The following is a 25,777-nucleotide window of genomic DNA, read 5'->3' as shown; positions in this document are numbered from 1 at the left end:
TGCTATTTCCGGGGTGCCTTGATAGTTGAAGCAGACCTTGTGCTGTTGAAGCTAGAGAGGTGAGCAGTGTAAGTCTGATTCCCTGTAAAGACTTCTCTGTTGACACCCACCCCTTGGCGCTCATATGACCTTATGCAGTTGCGAGCGCTGTAAAACCCTCTACTATAATTTTTTTAAAATAAATTCTTTCAGCATAAGTTACCTTTTTCCATTCCCCAACAAAACTTTCATTATTGTCTCAGTGTGTTCTTTTTAAACTCCAAGCAACAGCAATATGATTTGTTTTCCTTCTGTAGAACCAAAGAGTGCCTGCAGATATGGTTTTGCTGAGAACATCAGAGAAGGACGGAGGGTGTTTCATCCGTACTGACCAGCTGGATGGAGAGACAGACTGGAAATTACGTCTGGCTGTGCAAGACACACATAGACTCCCTTCTAATGTGGTCAGTAATTCTTTGACATGCTCTGTAGCTGTGTACACCAGATGTGCAGTATTGATCTTTTGCAAGCTGTGAACGAAATATTTAGATAACAGTCTAAGTTGTAATATATGACAAATCTGCCTTGACATTGATCAGGTTATTTGCATTTTGTGGTTGTCTTTGTTTTACAGGGAAATTAATTTTGATTTACACAGCTGAATATTTTTTAAAATCTAATAATCTTGTGTGAAACAAGTTTTTAGTTTCTTCATTCGTATGAATGAGTTGCCTAACCAAAAGGCTGTGGGTGATTGGTGGGTGCTCTGGTATGGTTTGCTCCTTCTTTCCGATCAAATACTTATCATCCTGATCTCTCCTCCTTTTTTGTGTTCGTTACTCTCTTGTAACACCTCTAATCTTTGGCACTTTTATGACATTATTGTGTTGCAAATGGCGTAAAACTCTTACTAAAAGTAAAACTAACCAAAAGACTTGGTCTCAGTTAAGAACAATAAACATTAAAGTATATCTGTCACAGCCAGTCTTCAGTATTATTAGTGGTTTGCTCTTTCTTGGGGTTTTTTTTGTGTGTGCTAGTTTCTATTGATAAGGCATATTCTTTTTCTGATTTCCTGTTAATGACCAGTGTTTATTCTTCTTTTCAATCGCATCTCAATTAAAGTCCGATATCTATCATATACTGGGGTATCCTGCTCAGTTCATCTGTCAGCCCATACAGCTTCTCTTGTAGTGTCAATTTACCAATGTATATTGGTAGATTTACAGTGTTTTTAGTTGGTGTGAGAAAAAGAGAGGTTGGATGATTTTTAGTATTTTAGTGTGCTCAAGTGCTGGAGACATGAGTGTTTATAAGTGTGATTGTGTTGATAGGGTCATATGTATTTCTATTTTGTATTTACGAAAGCTGTTGAAAAGACACAGCCTCTTTTGTTGGGGTTTTTTTCAATAAAAAATGAATAAAGTATTTCTTATCTCATTTGACTGGTCTCTTACTAGATGTTTCTGACTCTTTCAGGATATCCTAGACATCACAGCCAATGTTTATGCTGAAAAACCCCAGAAAGACATTCACAGCTTTGTTGGGACATTCACACGAGTGAGATATCTGTTTGTTGGAAGTTTTAAAAAAATCTTGTGTGTTTTTGTGAACATATAACTTCTACATGTCCTGCAAAAATGTTAGTGCACAAAGAAGTTAATTTTTGAGTGCTTGAAACAAGAGGTACAAGATAAAAGCTGTGTTTACTGCCTTTAAGAGAAACCACAAAGATTTGGAATTTGCACAAAAGAAGGGTAAATTTATAAGTTTTGTAGGTTTTGTATGATATCTTCTGTGAGGCAGCGTGGTGAAACCAGGCGCTCGTCAAAATAAAATCAGAGAAATAGACATTTTTCCGCCAGTTTGGAAATTTTTATCGAATTTTTATTTTTTGGCTTAACCTGTTTTACATCCATATAAAAATACATTTCCATGTGAATTTTACTGGAAAACATTCATTAAAGGCACAAAATTTGTCATTTTTCAGTTTTCAAAGACATTTTAGCTATTGGAGTTACCAAGCTTTAGCAGCCATTTGCTCGCTAATTTCACCACTGAAACCAGGCGACCTCACCTCCTTCAATCTCGAATATCTTGAGTTCTGTCCTTGATAAACTGATATTTATTTCATTGGAAGCAAGACAAATGAATCAGCTTTCAGGTGATATAAATAACTCCTCATGCCCAAAAATTGACGAGCGCTTGATTCCATTTCGTTGTGACCCATGAATGTACTGACCCTTTCAGCACAAAGGTTATTTAAGAAATGGGACCTTCCTTTTCACTCCCAAAGGGTCCAAACTAAGTGCCCCCGTAAACAAAATAACATTAAACTAGTAAGCATGTTAATCCCTTACGGATGAAGTCGTTCACGCTCCTCGATTTTTTTCTAATGTCGTCGCTGTCTGAGTTCTAGTCTTTCGGTCTGGAAAGGCTATTAAACCTCTAAACTTTCAATGACATATTATGTGCACACTCTGTGACCAGCATCTGCTAAATCTCTGACATTGTGCTCCATTTTCTACCTCTTGTCCTCAGTCGGACACTGGAAGTGAACATGAGGACTCCCTGAGCATCGAGAACACACTTTGGGCCAACACAGTGGTGGCTTCTGGCACCGCTCTGGGCGTGGTCATCTACACAGGCTCGGAGACACGCAGTGTCATGAACACCTCGCAGCCCAAGAGCAAAGTGAGTGGTCAACTCTTGTCTTCTTATTGGGCAGCTGTGACATTGGTGTCTTTGTGTTTTCAAAACAGAGAATGATTCGTTTCTTATTCTGATATGTTACTTTTCCTTTTAACTTACACGGATTCATCCTCTGTTGCTGTTGAGTGTGATGGGGAGATGGTTTTTGTATAGTAGACTAACTGTGCAGCTCTTTCAATTGAGATGATGTAGTTTCTCAGGGCTCCTTCAATGTTTCTTTGTCGTCTCTTATAAACATTAAATATAATTCAGTGCCATGCAGTGTCATTACTTTTTATTCAGTGGCACACAGCACTGTGTCATCTCAGGACCACTCTATACTAATGATTGTTTTCAGCATGATGGTTCTCGACAATAGTTGAGATACTGAAAAAAATCCTCCAGAGAGGTGGTGGCGACAACTTTATCACGCTGTGGATACTATTCTTATGAAGGGATGTGTCTTGTGTACAAATGTAAAAGCAGATATTGTCCTATAAGAATTTTTTGTGAGAAATTAAATGAAAAGTTTTGATCAGCACCTGTTGTCATGTCTATATTACAGCTTATAGATTGCCAAGGGTGCTTAAAAATTTATTTATGTTTCTTGAGAATAAACCAATTTGTAGTATAAAGTCTTTGACTTTACAATACCATATGGCACCATGCCTTGCGATTGCTCAGAAAAAGCTCTTACTACAGACTTGTTTTCCCTTTTTTTGTCCAGATTGGTCTACTGGACCTGGAGATCAACACACTGACCAAGCTGCTTTTCTTTGCTGTTCTCGTCTTGTCGCTTGTCATGGTTACCCTCAAGGTAAGAAGTATGTTTGAATACTCAAATCTTATTTCGGGAATATGTCTTTTGCTTTAAAAATGTTCTCTGTGTGGAAAAGTCCAAATGCAGAATGTGTGAGCCTACAAGTTCAACCTAATGAAAAGGCGTGCCTTCTTCGCAACTTTGTCATGGTGTGTAAAAAATTTAAGTTCATAGTTTGTGCATTGGTACTGTTTTGGCTTTATGCAAGATGTACAGAAATGGACCTGAAAGTTATATTAATTCCAATTTGCTCAAATTGAAACTTTTTGGATTAGTGCTCAATAAAATGTACAACCCCAAATTTGCTGCAAATTATTCTCTGTTCAAAAGGAATGGGCTAGTTATTTATGGATATGAATCTTGCTTCTTTTAATAATTACGAAGTTTTTGAAAATTTTAAGGAAGAAAAAGAAATAGTTTGAGCTTGCACAGCCTCAAGGATGAGTCTTGAACGATGAACTCAGGTTTAGGTAATGGATGAAAGGTTTTTGCTTATTTTTGCTTTATTTAAGGGAACCAGGTCATTTTTTTGCATCTAATGTACTTTAGTTTTTCCCTGTCACTCGAAAGTGCAGACATGATTTGATATATGATATTGTTCTTTTTTTTCCTGTGTGATAGGGCTTTGGAGGACCATGGTACAGATACTTTTTCCGCTTTGTGCTTCTCTTCTCATACATTATCCCCATCAGGTAAGAGTTTCTGACAGCTTGTTTTTTTGGTCAATGAACACAATTTAACTGGCACAAGAACAATGTGTGTAGAAAAATATTTGTGTATTGTGAAAGCTAGGTGACTATTAATGACAGTTCTCTTTTTTTTAAATCGTTCCAGTGTGAACTTGCTATTCCCGGAGATTGTATTTGCCTCCATTTTCTGAAATTAATCATTACAGGTTCAAAGTTGGCTTCATATGAGTGCATTGTTACTCTATGATAAATGTCATAAAATGCTGTAACTCTACTTATTCTGGTTTGTTGTTTTACCCTTCAGGGCTGTTCTATTTAATTTGATTATTTTAAAAAAAAGTAAAATATGAAGATTGATTTTCCTCCTTTGATTTTCAGTCTGCGTATGAACCTGGACATGGGCAAAGCTTTCTATTCTTGGGTGATCCAACGAGACAAAACTATCCCAGGCACTACAGCACGCAGCACCACCATCCCAGAGGAGTTGGGCCGAATCACATACCTACTTAGCGACAAAACTGGCACACTCACTCAAAATGAAATGGTTAGTGTCCAGAATTTACCTGGGGTGGCTGGTCATTCTTACTAACAGGAAAAGGGGTAAAGGTGGCATTTCGGGGGGGGGGGGGGGGGGGGGCTTATTTATTCAGCTGTTTTTAACATCTACTGTTGGAATGAGGTACATAGTTTTCCTTAAGTGTTCCTTTGCAAATTTCAGCCTGAATTTTCTGATTTCTGCTGATTTTATATAATCCTACCGCTTATTGAAGATATAGCTGTTTTCTTTTGAATAAGATAAGACTATAATTGGTAACTTTTGACCCTTTTGAATAACTATGAATATGACTCTCAGTATTGTTTGTGGCTTGGAGAATGTGTTTGTGGATCTTTTTTCTGTACAGAATTGTTGGGAATATCATGTGTTATTCTTTCGTCCATAATGGAAACGAGGAAATATGAGAAAATCCTTAACAAGCTGTTTTCTTATCTAACTTTTTGAAAGTGTATGACTTCTGAATGTTTTATCTGGGTTTTAATTGGGTTGGGGTTTGTTGTTTTTTTTGGCGGGGGGGGGGGGGGGGGGGCAGTTACTTCTTTTTAAGATACAAACATATCTGCAAAATACAGATGTAAATCGCTCACACATAAGGTGGTTTTTTTGTTTTTTTCTCTCCTAGGTGTTCAAACGACTCCACTTGGGCACTGTTTCTTTCACCCCGGAGACAATGGATGAGGTGAGGAGACATAGCACTTACAGAATAATGATTTGTAGTATAACCTTTCATGTGAAGCCTAGAAGGTTCTTTTTTTTTTTCATTGTAACAGCCTCACAGTTGCAAGGGTACTGAGTAGATAGTTTATTCATCATGTTGAACCATTTTCAGGCTGACAAGTTATTCTAAGTGGGTTAGATTTGTCTGTTCTCTGGGAGTGACATTTTTGTTTTTCTTGTAATATCTGCTTTGGATGTGTTCCTGGCTGTCTTTATGGCATATGAAAATATTGTAGCTTTTCGATGAATCGGTCACACTGTATGATGGATTAAGTAATTGTCATGAAAGATTCATCAAGTTAAAACCTGCCTTTAGTTATGATGTTAGTTCCTGACAATGTCCAAGGGTGTGTGTTGCGAAAATTTCTAAAAATCCTTTTCTTCCCTAGGTTGTATCCCACCTCAAGACATCATATTCCACCCCAAGCACCACAAATGCCACACCAGTGCGTAGCTCTGGACCTGTGCGCCGCAGTGTGCTGACGCGTGTTGTGGAAGCGGTGCGTGCCATTGCTCTGTGCCACAATGTGACTCCTGTGTACGAGGAGTCGAGCAACGGTGATGTGAAAAGTGACGACACTGAGGCAGACCAGCAACTCAAGCAGAGGGTCTCCTACCAGGCCTCCAGTCCAGATGAGGTAATGTACATGTAGTACAAGAGTAAATGGTCGGCCAGCTTTTCAAATGTACTACAACCAAGAAAAGAATTTTAATTAGCGATTTCCAGTTGCACATGCTCAAGAAATGTTTTGTTGGAATTAAAAATCTAAATGTTGAAAAAATTAATTTAAGAAAAATACATAACTGTTAAATTGGTATACTTGTTATAAGAATGAAACTGTTTTGTTTTTTCTCTCCTGAAAAAAATGTTGGGGCTAGTACATTTGTAGAGATTCCTGATGAAATATGCTGAAGGCAATATTCTGCTGGAAAAGATGCTTTTTCTTGACGTTGTAGAAAGATGCTTTCTCAGGGCATAGTTATGAGGTGATGCAGAACAAGAGAAAATTCAGTCAAACTTGTCCAAGATGACCACCCATTGTTTAGAAGAAGACAGGTCACTTTAGACATATGACCTTCTTGAACAGTGTCATTATGATGTAGAAAAGAGGGAAAGTGGGGAGTGGTTATTAGTACAGGTGCTTGTCATGGACAGGTAGTCAGTCATTAAAACAGGTCTGACAGTATGGCGTAAACCATTATTTGATATGAAAAGATTCTTTTTCAGAGCATAGTTTATGTATGAACTCCAATTATTACAGGCTTAAAACTTTGATAATTTCTGTGCATTTCTTGCCTCCTGATTTTTCTAGTGTGCCTAGACCCAAGTTAGCCACGGGTACAATAATGACAGGCTATAGCAGTGTCAGAACAATGTCTGTTACAAGCTTGGAAATAATATGCTCATCTGTTGGGTTTTTTGCATGCTATGCCTATGATAGTGTGCCATGTTCCCATGTACCATGACTTCTGTTGTTCGATTCTATTCTATTTAAGGCCTACGGCTATTTTTAGCTAGTTTTCAGTTTAATTCTTTATCTATTAACAAGAATGATCAGCGGCCACAGTTTTTGTGTATGTGTTCTTTTGTGAGAACTTGGTATATTATGAATGCATATATGTATTTGAAATGATTGTTGCATAATGAATAGAATGCTATGCATTGTGTAAGCTTAGGACGTGTTATTTTATTGCGGAACACCTAGAGCCGCAAGGGAGTGGGCTCTATAGAAGTGACTACTTTTTTAAAAATTATTATTGTTCGTGACAATGGATACTGTTAATTTACTTCATCGGATTGTTTTCAGGTTGAATAACTGCTGTCTCTTCTAATCTCTTGTGCAGATTGCCCTCGTGACATGGTCAGAAAGTGTCAACTTGACTTTAGTGAAGCGTGACCTCAATTCCATCACACTGAGAACCCCCACTGGTGCCTTAGCATCCTACAGCATTTTGCAAATCTTCCCGTTCACTTCCGAGTCCAAGAGGATGGGCATCATTTTGAAGGTTTGTTCTTTGGTTTTTTAATGGCTCATTGAGTAGTTTGTAAGCACAAACTCTCTCTTCCATCGGGCAATGCTTTCATTTCTGACTGCCCTTGATGTCCAACAGCGTAAAAGTGATTTTGCCTGGGCTCATCCTTTTCCTAGTGTATTCCATCACTTCAGCATAATATTAAATGTCACTGTATTGTCTGTTTGAAAGGAATTTTTATGATAGTTATATTCAATGTCACTTTTACCTGATTAGAACAAATTGACTGCTTAGTGTAAGACTGTGCTATTCACCATTTTGAAAAGTGATGTATGGCAGTCTTACTCTCAGTAGTGGAAATGAGATCTTTGACAAAACTATGCCTAGTCAGTTTGTGGAAGTATGATTCTAAATGCATAAAGATATGTGTACTGACTCTGTAGGTACTAAATGACTGTCAAAATGTTTTTTCTCAGGACAAAGAGTCTGGGGAGATCACATTCTACCTGAAAGGAGCTGATGTCGTTATGCAGTCTATTGTACAGTACAATGATTGGTTAGAAGAAGAGGTAAGCTGAACTTTGTAATTTTTACGCCCAAAGTTTTAATTATACTTATTTTATATTCTTAGATATGGCCTTATGATAACTTGGCAAGAGTATTGAAGTCAAGACTTTGTGAAGGGAAAAAGACTGTTGTAAATAACTGCTATCAAGATAGTAAAAATAAAGCAGTATACCTGCAACAACCAGGATGTCCGTAAAACTTCTGTGTTAATCACACGTTTAATCATGTGTGCTAAATGTGTACTGTAGATTTAGTATCGAAATTTGTGTGAGATTTTAAATAATATTGATTGCGAATGGGGTAAAAGGAATTCTTAAGTTGAATTAAAGTTTGAAAATTGAAGAGCTTTTAAAAATAGCTTTTTTGAAATTTCATAAATTTTCAGCAATTTAGTTTTAAAAGGGCAGATAAATTTACTGGTTGGTCTGAACGTTACATTTTATCACTGACTCTTTAAAATATTGTTTTATTTCCGTCTTCCCAGTGCGGTAACATGGCTCGAGAGGGCCTGAGAACTCTGGTGGTGGCAAAGAAAGTTCTCTCTGAGGAACAGTATCAAGAGTTTGATGTGAGTAGCAGTGAAACACAGGATTGAATGGGAATCTTGTTGCAAAAAACTTTTGTTCTTTGGAAGTGTATTTGGTTAATGTTCAAGTGTGTGAGGATATGTGAGTGGAAGATGCTTTTTTTTCAGACGAAACCTATAATTATTAAATGTTTAAATTTTTGCAGCCGCTCTCTAAGCAGTGGAGCCCAGAATAACTGATTAAAGTTGCTTTCGAGTTTGATCCAGTTTGAGTCAAAATTACCTCCTTTACTGTTTTCTCCCTGGTTGAAAGTTGCGTCCAAATTCAATTCATTTCTCATTTTCTTTGTGTTTTTGTTTCAAAAGATACTAATGTGCTAAGTTTTTATGTGTACATCCTTTTTCTCAAAACTGTGTTATGGCTAATTTCCAACATATCTATGCTCTCATTTCTATTATTTTTCCACCTGTCTGTCCCAGATTTTCACCACTTCTTCTTCTTTGGACTATGTAGATGTGGAAAACAGGCACAACTGAGTTTTAAGAAATACCAATACATTAAGATTATGACCCAGCATGGTCTTGTCATTATGCTGAAATACTACTCTAAGGTATCGAAGGAATAAAAGTTGGGGATGGTTAAGAATAAACGGGAGGGGAGGGGTTGGACAAGTGGTTTAAAATTAATAAACAGGGAGTTGGAATAAAGGGGGGGGGGGGGCACATTCAACCTCATACCCCTGTACTAGTGGGAACAAATCTGTTTTATTTCTCCTACAATAAAAAGAACAAGAGATCGTGAAATTTTAGTGATTTTAGCAAGTTACTGTGACAACATTTTTCCTTTAGGAATAAACCGGTTTCATTAAAAAATATGAACCAATGTACAAAACTTTTTAAAATGCACAGAAAATTGAGGTAGCCAACCTGGTACCGGTACTAATACTGAGGGTAATTTGTCATTTACACCAAAAAAAAAAGAAGTTTCATTCAGATATCTAAATTCTAGATATGTTTCACATGATCGTCGGTCGTGGCAAGCTGGAAAATAATAAACAGGGGGTATGGAATAGGTGGGGGGGGGGGGGGGGGGCAAGAAAACCCTGAAAATTAATGGGGGGGGGGGGGGCTTATTCAATACCTTAGGGTATGAAAGCTCACAGCTGAACTTTTTGATAGGAATTGTTTTTTGGTGTGGAAGACCTGTTGTGGAAACCTTCCTGCTGTTTGGGCTGGCAGAAAAATATAATGGTACTTTTAAAAAGAATAGGATTAGGATAAGGCTTCAGTTCTGGCTGTTATCATTTATTCACTATTTAATTTTTTTATCCTGTCCCACTGGAAGACTTGAATTAAATTCATTTTGTTTGTTTCTGTCTCAGTCCCGTTACCACCAGGCAAAGATGAGCATTCAAGAGAGAAACAGCAAAATGCAGGCTGTAGTTGAGGGCTTGGAACGTGATATGGAGCTTCTCTGTCTTACAGGTAACTTTTTGCTTTTGCTTAATAGTTCATAACTTTTACTAAACGGTGCACCAGTTCAGCTGGTGGACAACATCATTCAATTTTTTACAGTCATGACTAAAATCCTTAACTCCAGCAAATCTGTCTTATTTATAATCAGATTGTTGTTTATTGCCTGGATCATTAATTTTTATTCAGTTTGGTGTTTGTTTTGTTCAAATAGGAGTAGAGTTATTGGTTAGTTCAAGATGCTGAAAAAAAAATGGATGAAAAAATTGGCTGCGTACAAAGGTGGTATAGCCTTCCATGTAATAAAAGTTCATTTTTTAAAGACTTTTACGAGGTGAAGGGTTAAGAAAAACAGGTTTTGTCTTGAAAAAACTGAATTTGATCAATAGTCTTGAAATTAAATCAATGCGCATCTTTGAGCATATCCCCTCTTTTGCAGTTGGCTTTGAACCAGCCCTTTACATGCCAACAAAATCTAAACAGCACCCTGTTGAACTATGATGATCCTGTAGTGGTTGAAAAAAGAATATTTGTAGAAAAGGTTTAGGACCAGGTTGTTTTTTTTCAACTCTCTTTTAACAAGCTCAGTCCTTTTTCTTCTTACGTGAATGGTAGTGCAATGCTCAGTACAAGAACATTCTGTAAGGGATTTGAACCAGGATCATCCCAATCATTATATGTTATAATGTCCACCGTGAACAGATACCCTCCAGCTTGGAGAAATGGGCTGGACTATCATAGCACTTCTGTTTCCATTCTTGTAATTTTTTCAGGTGTTGAGGATAAGCTACAGGAAGGAGTCAGACCCACACTGGAGATGCTTCGAAATGCTGGAATTAGGGTAGGGATTTTTTTCTGATAAAGATTTGTGGTGATTATCTGTTGTCATGTATCCCCTTGGATCAGTCATGTATCCCCTTGGATCAAAGGTCTACATAACTTTAAAATGGTCCCTTGGCCAACAATTTTGTTTATTTATTTTATTTTATTTTGTGATTTTGATGCATCAGACAGGGAGGCATACAGCATTGCTGACTACAGTGGTCTAACTGTGAAAAATTGGGGAATTGTACAGGCTAACTGCTAACATTGTCATACTGGTGACAAATATTTAATCTATAAAAAGACTTTCCCTAGTTGCTTTTTTAGCACTATTGGAAATTGTTTTCAATTTTCATAGCAGTCATGGTTTAATCCCGCATTCTTTTGATGCAATTTCCAACCTTTTTAAAAAAAGTTTCCTTTTTGAGAAAACTAAATTCAATCTGTTTTTTTAAAGTGAAAATGTTGACTGAGGTTTACTTTTTCATTCTAGTGGCCAAGTTATGTATCTGATCTGTTGTACCTTTTAAAGTTGTAACTCTTGAGCTTTTTGACATGAATACAGCAAAAATATTTTGTATCTTAAAATCACGATTTGAGTTTGGCATTTTGTATGCTGGTCGTATTGGAAGGACAAGAGCTCAGATGACTTGTTAGGTCAGAAGAGTAATGTAAGTATTCGGTTCACTGGCTTTCTTTTCCTACCATTTTGCTTCATTTATTTCATGTCTTGATCTATTTCGCCTTCACGTGTCTTCCTCCTTCAGGTGTGGATGTTGACAGGGGACAAGCTGGAGACTGCAATTTGCATTGCAAAAAGCTCGAAGATGGTGTCACGACTCCAGGACATTTATGTATTTCAATCGGTCAACGACCGTAGTGAAGCTCATTTGGAGCTTAACTCCCTGAGGAGGAAGAACGAGGCGGCTCTCATCATCAGTGGTGACTCCTTACAGGTAGAGAGTGCTGCACACTGGTGTTTTATTTGAAATGTTTGTTTATGACCTTATGAAGTTGCGAGCGCTGTAAAAAACTCTACTAAAACTAAAAAACTAAGCATGGCCAAGTTGGGTTGATGAAATTTTAGAATGAGTTATGTGAAAAGTCCTGGCGTTGACCAGATGACAAGGACATGTGGTTACTTGATGGAGGAATTGCTCTGCCAAGAGCGAAATGCTTGCAGCTAAAGGGATTTGAAAGCAAACAACAACATGAAAAGTTATTCCTTTTTTTTTGGAAAAAAAATGTATTGGTTTAAATCATTTGTAAGTCTTGTTACTTTTCATCCTGTGTTTCTGTTACCGGTGCACATCAATGCATGTATACACTCATCATAAATACTTGCTATTTCATAACCTAGTCACATTGATGGACCTTGTCATTTGTGCTTGTTTTCCTTTCACAAATGTTATCCTTTCCTTTCCTCAACATATCTTTGATGATATCACGCTTATGTTAATGAAAATAGTAATTTGCTGTTTTTAGAGACCTCTGCTAGCTTTTCTCAGCTGCTAATCTGACATTTTAAAAAACAATTTTTGTGGTGTGTATTTCTTGATCTTACCACTAAAAGCAGAGAATCCTACTTTTTTGAAAGAATGAAAGTATGCACATTTCTTAAAGGTTTTTCTGTTTGTCTGGTAGGTTTGCCTCAAGTTTTATGAGCACGAGTTTGTGGAGTTGGCGTGCCAGTGCCCAGCTGTCGTCGTGTGCCGCTGCTCCCCTACACAGAAGGCGGACATTGTCAAGTTGCTCCAGACTCACACGGGCAAGAGAACGAGTGCCGTGGGAGATGGGGGCAATGACGTCAGTATGATTCAGGCTGCTGATGCTGGGATTGGTATTGTGGGAAAGGTTTGTTGGTGAATCCTTTCCTTTTTCATGTACGGATACTTCAAAAATTGAAAATGGATCATACTGTACATTTTTTATTGGAAGATTGTTCCTGGGTTGATAATTTGACAGACACTTTTGACTCAAAATCCTATAAAGCAGTATATCAGTAGTTAACCAATATTTCCTAACATGAGTTTAGTATGGACTATAGGTGCTGAAACTGACATTGTTGGAAACGTTTTTCGACAGAGAATTTCCTCCTTTCATCTCCTACGCTTGTGTACTTCTCATCAGTTGTTTTTTTTAACAAAGAAAGCTTGCTGGACTAGCTTTCATATTCAAAAGTTTGCTGACAGGGAGCTGACCCCCCGTGATCCCAACACAATAGGCTGTTCAGCGGGAACCCTCCAATGCTGCTAAAATTCCTCTGCTGATGCACAGTGTTAAGGTCATATGGCCAATGATTTGTACATAAAAGTAAATATAGGAGTATGTTTTAAAATCAAAATTACAAAAAGGCAGTCAAGTTGTAAGCCAATATCTGTGCATAAAGATGCTGTTTTATTATTTTTTTAATTGCTTTTTTTTTTTCTTGTTTAAACAAATCGTTTTCTTTATTATTCTCCAGGAAGGCAAACAGGCCTCATTGGCTGCAGATTTCTCCATCTCCCAGTTCAGCCACATTGGGCGTTTGTTGCTGGTACATGGTCGGAACAGCTACAAGCGCTCGGCTTCACTCAGCCAGTTTGTCATTCATCGTGGTCTCATCATCACAACAATGCAGGCTGTCTTCTGCTCGGTTTTCTACTTTGTTTCCATCGCCCTCTTCCCAGGATTCCTGATGGTTGGGTAGGTTAATTAAATTTTTTTTCCGCCTTTTTTTGTTTTGTTATTTAGGGACAGAATTCTCCCTTTTCCATGAGCTAAGTTTTAGGTCTGTAGCTTTGCAAAGTAGATTTTGATCACTGGTGTTTTTCTTTTATGTGCTGGAGTTAAGCGGAGCAAATAGATTTATTCTTGTTCCTGGGTTTATTCATAAAAGAAACTATGTATAAATTTCCTAAATTTTTTTGGTGAACTGCTCATACTATATCATCTGCATTTGGTGCTTAGATTAAAAAACATTCACAGTTAGCTTCTTGTTTTGTTTTGTTTTAATGTTTGTTGAATCCTGTGTTGTTGTTTTTTTAATCCCTTGCCCATTTATATGAGATCGACGCCATCTGATTAGTAGAAAAAAATGCGTATGATAGGGTCCAATTGTGTATTACGTGCATACTTAGTATGACAAGTAACTGTTACAGATAGAGATTCAAGGGTTATAGATGTAAGTCCTTGATCTGAGAGCGGGGATGATTTGATGATTTTAGAAATAATGGTGGTGATGAGTGATGATGTGGGATTGCGTTTAAGTAATGTTAGTGTAGTCCTATCTTCCTCTGCTCCAATGAGTCATGAGGGACGTGGGCACCCTCTATCCTGTTCCCTGCTGGAACCATCTTTACAGTCACCGTGAAATTCCGAAATGGTAGACACAGTCTCTGCTAAAGTGACATTGTTAGTTTTAGCCTTTTCTATCGGGCCAAGACAAGTGCCGCTAGGAGCTAAGTGGGAAGACAGTATAGTGGCTGGTATGTTGGGGTATTCATGTGCGGGTTGTAGGTAGCAGGTTGACAGACAGATTGTGAACTTTAAAAATGCAGCATTCTACTCCCTGATTATTTACCTCGAATATTCTTTTCGCGCCCTATTAAACATGCGGAGATTCTGACACAGGATCCTCGAACTCGAGTCGAGAGGGCACAATTTACACATAATATTGTATCCCCTCGCTTCAGGGGGAGCGACTTCAAACTCCCAGATCAAGTACCCGTGTCTGAATCCGCACGGTCTCGTCCAAGATTGGTATAATTCCCATGCTAACATTTGGAAGCCATTCCTACATGAATCCTGTGTCTTATGACAAGTGTTATGGAGCCACATGTTGTTATTGTATGATAATCACAGTGATCAAGACATAATTACGGGAAGAATTGGTATTTACACAAATGTTATCTGTGATTTCCTCAGATATGCGACAGTGTACACCATGTTCCCAGTCTTCTCTCTGGTGCTTGACAAGGATGTGTCAGCTGACATTGCCATCACTTACCCGGAGCTGTATAAAGATTTAACCAAAGTAAGCATTTAGGCTGTAATAAATAGCTTGAGAGCTCTTTTTCAATTCATTGACACAGAACAGCAATTTATGTTGATTTGTAAACTGTAAAGAGTAACAAGATTTTAAAAAGGTGGCCTTATGGAGTACAAGGTTTCATCAGGCTAGTGTGAGAAACGACTGGCATGAATCTATTACTGTATATTGTAAAGTCATGCTTTGAATGATTGAGAAGTTATATTTAATGCTCTGTTTCATCATCGAAATTTTCAATAAGTACTCCTTTGAAGATAACCAAGATGAGCGATTTCGTCTTTGTTTGACAGTGCAATTTGTATGATGTTTTTGTAGTGTTTTTCATTAAAAAAAATTTTTTTTTGCTTTCAGGGGCGATCTCTGTCTTTCAAGACTTTTTTCCTGTGGGTCCTGATTAGTCTCTATCAAGGTGAGCTTTAGCTCTTGCCCTCATTTAGTTTAGTTTTGTGATGACTGTTGAGCTGAGGATAGTGCTGAAACTGACTCCAGAGAAACCATCCATGTCTTTTCCCTGTTGTTTCACTATATATATTTGTTTACGGAAATAGTCTTTGCTAACTCATTTTCTGACCTGCTGAAGGAAAGGAAAGTTAATTGCATAGCTCTGACGTTACATATCTTTTTACTCTCTTTAACACATATCATGATTATTTCTGTGAGTGTTCATGACTGGGTGATGTAATGAAAGTGAGTACAGTAAAACCCAGTTAACACAAACTTCACATTACCTGAGAATTTCTATCTATTAACTCTTTCATCATGTCGTGCAGTCTCGGCATTGAGAAGAATAGGACTGACCTGGTGCTAGCGTGTCGTACGAGGCGACTAAATGGCGAACCAGGTAGTGACTCCTGAAACAGAGTCATCCTGCCTCCAGGTAGGGGGTTGAGTCATGAGGCTAACAACCTCTCTCGTAAAAATAACCTGTTACAGAAACACATACAAGCAAAAACCATTATGTCTGCTTGGCTGATCGTGGATCTTCTCTAAATGGAGAGTTTATGATGCAAGGCAGTGAAAGCCGAAAGGAAGCTGCTGGGCAGAAGCCTCCACCATCATCCAAGTCCAAGTCTCTTCGGATCGGCTTGTGGAACGTTACGACCCTTTATGAGGATGGAAAAACTGCACAAGTTCTCCAAGAAATGCACCGATACCAACTACACATACTGGGAATCAGCGAGACCCACTTGAACCAGCCTGGAGAGAAGCAAATGAAAGAGGGGGAGCTTTTTATTTATTCAGAAAATGACAGTGATGGACCACACAGAGAAGGAGTAGGGATGATCATATCAAAAACAGCTCAAAAGACATTCAGGGACTGGGATGCACATGGTCCAAGGATCATCATGGCCTCATTTGGAACTAAGAAAGAACTCAAGGTAAGAGATGGTAGGAAGAAGGTCATTAACATGAACATCATACAAGTGTATGCTCCAACCAATGATGCAGAAGTGGAAAATAAAGATGACATCTACAACCGCCTGCAGAACGTTATCGACAAACTTCCAGGTAAGGACATCAACATTGTCATTTGAGATCTAAATGCAAAGGTAGGTTCGGACAATAGTCACAATGAGGAAATCATGGGCAGACACGGATTAGGAGAGGCAAATGACAATGGAGAAAGGTTCCAAAACTTCTGTGCATTCAACAACTTGGTCATTGGAGGTACAATCTTCCCACATAAAAGGATTCACAAGGCCACTTGGGTCTCCCCGGACGGAACAACGGAAAACCAGATTGGCCACTTTTGCATCTCCTGAAAGTTTAAACGCTCACTGGAGGACGTCCGAGTCTTACGAGGAGCAGACGTTGCTTCAGACCACCATTTGATACTTGGAAAGATGAAATTAAAACTGAGAAGAGATGCAGAAGTCACAGCTGGAAATCGTCTTAAGTATGAAGTGAGCCTTCTAAAAGACCCAGTAAAGAAGAATGAGTTCAAGTTGGAACTGAAGAACAGATTTCAAGCCCTTCAAGACCTGGATGAATGTGAAGTCAACGAACACTGGGATAAGATAAGAGAGGCAGTAAATGCAACTTGCCAGAGCACCCTAGGACCCAAAGACAGCCCCAGGAATGAATGGATTTCACAGGACTATCTAGACAAAGTCAAAAGAAGAAGAGAGCTGAAGGCCCAAGTCAACAACAGCCGTACCCAAACTGAGAAACTCGCTGCACAACAAGAGTACACCGAAGTAAACCGGGAGGTAAAGAATTCCATCATGAAGGACAAGAATACCTACCTGAATGGCCTGGCCGAAAAGGCAGAGAAAGCAGCAACAGACGGGCACTTACGGATTGTACACCAGACTATAGGAACACTTTCAGGTACATTCAGCAAGCCCACTCTATCAGTGAAAGACAAAGAGGGAAAGACTATCTTCAACCCAGAGGGGCAACTTAACCGATGGAGAGAACACTTTGATCAACCATTGAACAGACCTCCTCCAGAAAACCAACCAGAAATTCTTCCAGCCAGAAATGACCTCCCAATAGTCTCGGAACCACCTTCAAGAGAGGAAATTGCAGCTGCTATAAAAACACTGAAGTCCCACAAGGCAGCTGGTCCCGACCATATACCACCGGAAGCCCTTAAGGCAGAGAAAGATACGTTTTGTGGAAATTCTCTATGCTCTATTTGAAAAGGTTTGGCAAAAGGAGGAAATACCATCAGACTGGAAGGAAGGCCACCTAATCAAGCTGCCAAAGAAAGGAAACCTCAGCAAATGTAACAACTACAGAGGCATTACACTCCTGTCCATACCTGGGAAAGTCTTCAACAGGATACTCCTGGAGAGAATCAAGCTGGCAACAGATGAGAAGCTTCGAGGAAACCAGGCAGGATTCTGCAAAAACCGATCATGTGTGGACCAGATCGCTACTCTGCGCATCATTGTTGAGCAATCGCTTGAATGGAACTCACCACTCGTGGTCAACTTCATTGACTATGAAAAGGCGTTTGACAGCGTGGACAGGGAAGCTCTGTGGAAACTCATGCAGCATTTTGGAATACCTGAGAAAATCGTCAAGCTTGTGAAGGCCACCTATGATGGAACAAACTGCCAAGTCTTCCACGAAGGACAACTCTCAGAACTATTCCAGGTACAGACAGGAGTGCGACAAGGATGCTTGCTCTCACCTTTTCTCTTCATACTGGCAATTGACTGGGTCATGAAAGAAGCCACCAGAGGCAAACATAATGGAATACAATGGATCCCTTGGCAGCAGCTGGACGACTTAGACTTCGCAGATGACCTTGCACTGCTCTCTCACACACATGCTCAGATGCAAGAAAAGACCAAGGAACTCATCAGCCTATCAAGGAGTGTTGGCCTACGTATACATCCAGGCAAGTCAAAAGTAGTGAAGCTAGGAAAAGTTTCAAGCCCTGCTGTGACAGTGAAAGACACTCCCCTGGGAAAAGTGGACTCCTTTACCTACTTTGGAAATGTCATCGATGGTAAAGGTGGAACCGAGGCAGATGTTAAAGCAAGAACTGCCAAGGCAAGGTCAGCCTTCAAGCAATTATCAAAAGTCTGGAAAGCAAGCAACATTTCACTGCGCACCAAGGTTCGACTCTTTAACTCCAACATCAAGTCTGTGCTCCTCTACGGCTGCGAAACTTGGAAAACAACGAAGACAGTACTGAATAAAGTCCAGACTTTCGTCAACAGATGTATGAGGAGTATTCTAAGAATTAAGTGGCAGGATAGAATAAGAAATGAAGAGTTGTGAGAAAGAACAGGACAAAAGGATATAGAAGTAGAAATAGGACTAAGAAAGTGGCGATGGATGGAACACACCTTAAGAAAGCCCAGCGGAAACATCACAAGACAGTCACTGCAGTGGAACCTACAAGGAGCACGAGGCAGGGGTAGGCCACGGGAAACATGGAGGAGATGCATGGAAAGGGACATGAGAGAAATGAAGCTCACTTGGAACGAGCTTGGAAGGATGGCTCAGGACAGAGATAAATGGAAGGAGCTTGTATGTGGTAGGGGCGGGCACGAGGCGAGCCGAGTACCCGTTTCTTGCGGGTAACGGCCTTCCCGTCACTTTCCGGGCACTAAACTACTGCTCGGTACCGAGACGTGATATTGCTTGTTGGCTTGACACAACGAGTAACAGTAACGAGAGTGAGAGAGTGAGAGGCGAGAAATGACAACGCAGACAGTGCCACCCATCACCGTGCCGTCCTGTGTGTGAAACTGAAAGGGAGGGGAGAGGTTGGCGAGACGAGGCGAGTGGGGAGTTGATCAGGGCCTAGGCCTAGGTCTCCCTACCTTCCTTCACCGCCTGCGCCTGCGCAACAGGGCAAGCGTAGTTTCTAAGTTTAGATCCCTGCCACGATCGGTCTTCTCGCTAAACGAGCTGCTCGTTCTGTGGGGCGAGAAGAGAAATCTCGGCCACGTCCGGCCTTCTCGCTGAACGAATGGCTCGAACTGCGGGGCGAGAAGAGAAATTGGTCACGAGATGAGAAGTATTTCTCGAGACACGAGACGCGAAATATTTCCCGTTCTCGGGACCGGTCCTGGCGAGAAGTAGGTCAGCTTCTCGGTCTTCTCGCTCGGGAAGGAAAAAGCGCTTCCCGCCCGTCTCTAGTATGTGGCCTATACCCTGCCAGGGGTGAAAGGCATTGATGATGAACTCTTTCATCCCCGTCTGACGCTGGGAGCGTCCAATACTAGAGACAACATTTTTGTTTTATTTAGTGCTAGTATTTGCTTGTTTTTCGGAACTATTCCCAGACCAAGTTTTTTAGTAGTGACTAAGCCTTTGCTTCCGCTATTTAGAAGTTGGAGGCAAACTTTTGAGTTTATAATGAGACATTGTGCACCAGGTTCAGGTGACTGTTAAAAAAAACCTCCGGGAAACAGTGGAAAAAACTCAGGGTTTAAAGAGTTAAGTGAATTAAAGGAAGTTGCAATGTATAGAATAGAGAGTGAAAAAAAATCTGGGGATTTAAAATTCTTTTGTGATAACAGGAATTTTGTGTGAATGGCTTCGTGTTAAACAAAGTCTTCTGTATATATCTTCCACTACCATACAAATATCATTACGGGACCGGTCAGGTTGTCATTTTTACACCTTTCCTTCTGTTTCCAAGTTCTAATCTTTCTCTTTACACAAAACGCTTTTGATCCATTGTTACTGCTCTCTGTGCAGGTGGCATAATCATGTACGGGGCGCTGCTTCTGTTTGAGGCAGAGTTTATCCATGTTGTGAGCATCACGTTCACCTCGCTCATCCTGACGGAGCTGCTCATGGTGGGGCTCACGGTGCGCACGTGGCACTACCTCATGGTCTTAGCCCAGCTCCTCTCACTCGCCATCTACATAGTCTCCTTGGCTGTGCTCAAGGACTACTTTGGTGAGTATGCTCATAGTATCAGGGGGGAAGGGAGGGTGGAAGCTCTTTATAAGTCAGAAGTTCATTAGTGGCCAGGCTCTCAAACCTTTGATCTAGAGGTGGCAAATATTGGCCATCCTCTGTTTGAGACCCCAAACAAATTGTGCTCTACAATCCAGGTGTCAAAATCTGCTCACAAAAAATAGTGAGTAGTATAAGATTTGAACATGGTCTAGTTTAGAGAACTGATTTAGTACCTACTGTATGCTGGTATTCCATTTATAGGCACCGAAGAAAACATTTAAACTATAGAAATCCAAACTTTCCTTTAAACATATTTTGCAGTCTTTAATTTGCAGGGACTGACTGTCTCATGACTTCATTATTGATGTACGATGTGCAAATTTGTCTTTACAGATAATCAGTTCTTGAGGACTTGGGATTTTGTTTGGAAGGTCCTGGTGATTACATCCATCTCCTGCATTCCGTTGTATGTGCTGAAATACTTGAGGAAGAAATTCTCACCTCCAGTGTACTCGAAACTGACGCCATGAGTTGAACTCATTCCTGAGTGTCTGAGACTGCCCTGGCATTCAGAATAATGTTAAGCTGTTCCAGACACTTTATAAAACTGTGTGTTGTGTGTGACTGATGGAGTCTGTTGCCTGAAGATAAACAGATGAAATGATGGATGTGTGTTGGTCTTACTCATGTTCAAAAACTCATCGTCTCTCCACTGAGAATGTGTCGCCCGGAAAACAGTGAGTGACATCCTGAGGAGTCTGTGTGTATTTTTGCCTAGAGGTGTTTGATACTCGTACATCAGGTTAATATTGTTATGGTAAAGATTTGTGACAAGTATTTTGAGGTTCTTTATTAATAATGCACATCAAAACCATAAACCATTTGATTCTTAGCCAGCCACCTTTCATTGATGAGATTTGGGAGGATAGAATTGTTGGATTTGGAAACAAAGCTAAAGTATGCCCCTATGATGTGGTCAAATATGAATTAAACTGACGTACAGAGGGTCTTTTTCATAGCTCTCTTTTCCTTTCTGGAGCAGTCTTCATCTCAGCCTGGTGCCTTGACATAGAAAAGAGGGGGTGGGGTAGAGGGTGTGAGTTTTCCACTTTCAAATTGACCTTGCCAGTGTCCAGTGGATTTTGGAACTCAAAATTCAGACTAAACCAAAGCCGGGATCTGCTTCTTTGTGATATACCAGTTGTTGTTTGTGTGTAAAGAAAGTATTTTATAGCATAATATGTTTTAGAGATGCTGCAGTTTTTCTGATAGTAAGATATTTTTGTTCCTAGTGTACTGGGAAGCCAATATTGACTGCAGATTATGATAAAATGATGCGGATGAATTGCATTTAAATATGGTTGTGTGTGTGTGTTTGTATGTGAAATTAGTTTTCAGTGCTTGACAGTATAATTCTATGAAATGTTAGATATTTTAGAAGTGGGTTTTTGGTCAAATTGCATAAGGTGAGTACAGCAGTTTGTTTATCAGGGATATTCTACAATGCTCTGACTTGACATGAGTTACATTTTTTCTGTTACTATGACTGTCAAGATACACCTTCAGTATATTTGACGTTGCTCACAAGTTACTTATAACTGCAGGTCGTTGTAGAATCATTCATTAAACACTTGACATTTCCTCCCAGTTAAGTTCTTGATTTCAAGTTGTTTTTCTCAACCTAGAAAGAATAACCTGTTGTGTTTTTGGTGGGGTGTGAAACTTCAGCTAATTCAGACACTTGAGACTGAGAACCCACAACAGGCTCTACCACAAAGGCAGCCATTTTTGTCTGCAAGGTCATGGGGACCAGATGAAGTTTTTTAAAGAACTTATGAATAGTCATAACTGAACTTGCCTAGTTTTTCGGTAGTGTTTACTATTGAGTTAGAATGAATGTATTCTATGAATGATAAAAATGACGGTTTGGAAACATTTATTTGTGAAGCAAAATGTAAACGTCCAAATTATGTACCAGGTGATAATTTCAACAGCCCAAAATTAAGATGTGCTTTTTTGTCGTCTTTTTTCATTACTTTTCATTCATCTCATCTGTGATTGAAATACATTGGTTGTAATTATTCCTACTAATTATTTATTTTAGGTAACCACCAGTAACCACTATAGAATTGCCTGACTTTTTTGTTTGTATCATAATGACTTGTACCATTGTGCTTGGAATGGTGGGGGGCCATTAAAGATGGTGGGCTTAAGTGGCCAAGTCTGATGTTACTAAGGAAAGTTATTAAATGTTAAATCGTGGAGCAGTTATTAAATGTTAAATCGTGGAGCATAAGGGTCTAGATCATGTGATATATAATTCTATCAGTGAAATGGCGAAACAAGAACTGAAATACACATTTTTTTGATTGAGTTATGAAGAGGCACTTCAGCACACTGGTAGTCGTTAAGTGCTGGGAGAAAGTAGAGACGGACAGAAACCACCAAGCAGGAGTACATGAGAAGGACCAACCACGGGTTTCTTCCGTCTACCTGCGAACAAATATCTGACATTCCATAGAGAAATCTAACATGAAGACAATCGCGGGTATTTTTCCTTTTCCTGTAATATAAGCTTTTCTGGAGTTGCCCCTTTGCAGTCACTGTCGTTGATTGTTAAGAATTTGTGAAGAATCAAATGTGCTTTAAAATTATTCAATATAAATCATTATTTGGGTTAAAGAATCAGTGACTTCGGACACTTAGGCTTACCTGTGACTTGTTACTTATGCCTGTTCAGAGCATTTGATTCTGTGGTTGGTATGCCTGCCAGATCTATGACATGACATGTACCATTATTGTGCTGTCAGTGTTGCAGTATACAATTGAAACAGTGCATAGCCACCCTCTGCATGGCACAGAAGATAACTGCTCTATGCTCCTATTGTTGTTTGACTGAAACACCCCAAGAAAGTTGTAATGCTTTACGGTTGTCTAACAAGAACTATCATGTTGATGACTATGTTTGAAAAGACTCCACTTGAAATATTTGTTCTGGTAAATTGTTGTTACTAGTTCTTGTTTTGTACACAGGGGTTGTCTTTCTATATTAAAAAACAACACACACACACACAAAAACAGGAGTATTTGTGAGGCTTGTTTCTGGATGTGGTAACAATGGGTTTTTTTCTGTTGACCTATATCCATTCTCATACCCAGTTAGATAAGTAGCCAAAGTTAATGTTGCTTCTCTGTCGATGTGATTTTTTTACCTTAATTTTTATTTCCCTTTATGTATGTTGATATGGGTTTGACTTAAGGATTTGTCACTGCTCTCAGAGTGGTTATTCTGTCTTCTTTTTTTTATGTTAGTTTTTTTGCTGTTGTCCCAGACCACCATGTCTTCTCTTCATCTTGGAACGAAAGCCAACTCAATGACATGACACTTTAATGTTTCCTACTTATATTTTTCTTTCTTTGTATTTTTCCGTTTGAAGAGGAAAATTCAAAATTTTGTGTCTGCAGCTTTTCGGACAAGCTCATTTTATTCTGCTGTGCTGGTGCTCCTAATGCTTTTTTGTCCCTCATATGATAAAGGGCACTTTTGTTATTGGTGTTTTTTTTTGGTTAAGTGTTTCGAAAAACAAAATGTCCTTGCACTTTTTACGTTGACCATACACATTTTTCAAACTCTGAATCCCCCTCTTTTTGATACAACATCAGCTTTGCTTGGTCTGTATGTCTTTCTCATTGTACCACCATCTGTATTTACTTTATGGATTTTGTTAGCTGAAAATCACGCTTTGTAAAGAGTAGAATATATAGAAGCAGCACACAAATAAGGTTACTTCTGAAAAAATAATAAACAGGGATTTATATTGAGTTGGGTTTTGATTTCATCTCTTTGGCAGACGGCTGTTGGTGGAAAATCTTTGGAGGGAAGTCTGTCATTTGATGTTAATACACCCTTACAACTCCTGTTAAATTTCAAAAGCTAAAATTGTTAGGAAAATGTTGGCTTTCACTGTTTTATTTGTTTATTTAAATGTGTTTTTGAGTTCCTTCTTACAGTTATTAGCAGTATCTGGGTGGGTTTGTATACATGATTGATATAATCTGTGTACCCCTAGTCAGGTAAAGCTGCCATTACATCATGTACCATTTCTAAACCTTCTTTTTACATTTTTGTTATTGTATTTGATTTCTTTATGTGCACCTGAGATCTGAGAAGTCCAAGTACCCTTTGTTGAATCGTTTTATTTGTTTTTGTCGGTCTATGCACTTGCTCTAGTATTTATTTTTGCTGGGCTCTGTTTTTATATCCTTTATAGAGATGCAAGGGAAAATGGTGAAATATGAAAATGATAGGTACTAAAGGTTAAGCAGAGTTTCCTGTTAGTTTCATGGTGTTTGGCAGATTTATTCATTGTTTAAGAATTTTAGACAATATTTGAAATGTTACAGTAGGCCTATGTAAAAATTAAATGTTAGGGGAAATCAATATAATTCTGCCCTGTTTGATTTGGAGTTGAACTGAGTCAAAGTTTTTTTTTCTTTCAAGATTATGATTACAATAAAACAAATCAAAATTGTAAGTGTAGTTACTAGAAATTTCATTAATGCTTTCTTTGAGCTTGTCTTTTGTTTTTTCATACTCCCCGTTAATTAAGTTTAAGTTTCACACCCGCTCTTTACTCACTTAGCTCTATACAATATGATCTATTTATGATTGTTTTGTTCAGTAAATTTTCACTGAATTTTGTATTCTTATTTTAGGGAAATTTACGGGTTACTGATTCATATAACTATCTGGTTTGTGTTTTGCACATGTGCTTCCTCTTGAGCTCCTTCAATTGCTGTTTTCTTATTTTTGTTTGCTCGTGTTTGGTGGTCATGGCTGTTACATTCATGTCCTGCTCATGCATTGCTTGCCTTTTGTACTGAACTCAGTCTTGTGCTTGCAGCTCCACTATGAATCAGTTTGTCAATGAATAAATATGAAAAGAACTACAGTTGCACTGTTTTCCAATGGGTTCTTACTACTACCAGTACCTGTAATGCTATGCACAGGTATGCTATTTGTGTGTGTGTGAGTGTTTGTGTGTTTTGAGAGTGCTTTTTGGGTATCTTACACCTGTTTTAATTATTTCTGTCATCTCTCTTGTTATTCGTTTGATATGGGTGTCATCATGGCAGAAACACGAATTTGTGTTACCAGTACAAGAGTTAAATATGAAATAACCCAGTCTGACAACTGGTTTCATGGGGCTATCATGATGTTTCTGGTATGAATATCTGAAGGTTACTCCTAAGATAGAGATCCTGAGATCATTAAAATTCTGCAGAATCTCCTCTCACTCTCACCGTGTGGTGGTCTTATACTATAGTGTAAAGTACAATCTAACCTGCTCGAACAGCTTCCGTGGGTAGTTGGTGGGTGCTCTGGTGTTGTTTTCTTCTTCTTTCCTATCGAACACCTATCGTCTATATTTCCCCTTCTTTTTTGTGTTTGTTACTCTCTTGTAACCTCTCTAATCTTCGGCACTTATATGACCTTATTGTGTTGCAAGTGCCGTAAAACACTTACTAAAACTAAAAGCACAGCTTCCTGTCTTAG

General features: G+C 39.0%; 1 protein-coding gene across 6 annotated transcripts in view; it reads left to right on the top strand.

Annotated features, from left to right (window-relative positions):
- Positions 1-25,174, top strand: part of LOC101860887 (probable phospholipid-transporting ATPase IIB) — a 52,022-nt gene extending 26,848 nt beyond the window's left edge. For all 6 annotated transcript variants that reach the window (XM_005096391.3, XM_013081374.2, XM_013081376.2 and 3 more), the window contains 20 exons: positions 297-443; positions 1,459-1,539; positions 2,521-2,673; positions 3,398-3,487; positions 4,112-4,182; positions 4,558-4,723; positions 5,358-5,414; positions 5,842-6,090; positions 7,298-7,459; positions 7,903-7,995; positions 8,478-8,561; positions 9,902-10,004; positions 10,766-10,833; positions 11,582-11,770; positions 12,459-12,668; positions 13,279-13,499; positions 14,721-14,829; positions 15,196-15,253; positions 20,014-20,217; positions 20,614-25,174. In XM_005096391.3, the coding sequence (XP_005096448.1) occupies positions 297-443; positions 1,459-1,539; positions 2,521-2,673; positions 3,398-3,487; positions 4,112-4,182; positions 4,558-4,723; positions 5,358-5,414; positions 5,842-6,090; positions 7,298-7,459; positions 7,903-7,995; positions 8,478-8,561; positions 9,902-10,004; positions 10,766-10,833; positions 11,582-11,770; positions 12,459-12,668; positions 13,279-13,499; positions 14,721-14,829; positions 15,196-15,253; positions 20,014-20,217; positions 20,614-20,750 (2,652 nt within the window). In that variant the 3' untranslated portion in view covers positions 20,751-25,174. The remainder of the gene's footprint in view (positions 1-296; positions 444-1,458; positions 1,540-2,520; positions 2,674-3,397; positions 3,488-4,111; positions 4,183-4,557; positions 4,724-5,357; positions 5,415-5,841; positions 6,091-7,297; positions 7,460-7,902; positions 7,996-8,477; positions 8,562-9,901; positions 10,005-10,765; positions 10,834-11,581; positions 11,771-12,458; positions 12,669-13,278; positions 13,500-14,720; positions 14,830-15,195; positions 15,254-20,013; positions 20,218-20,613) is intronic.
- Positions 25,175-25,777: the final 603 nt, after the last annotated feature.

This window comes from Aplysia californica, unplaced genomic scaffold (genome assembly GCF_000002075.1).
Source record: "Aplysia californica isolate F4 #8 unplaced genomic scaffold, AplCal3.0 scaffold00128, whole genome shotgun sequence".
NCBI lineage: Eukaryota > Metazoa > Mollusca > Gastropoda > Aplysiida > Aplysiidae > Aplysia > Aplysia californica.
The sequence above is the reverse complement of the archived record's forward strand: the minus strand, read 5'-3'. Positions and strand labels throughout refer to the sequence as shown.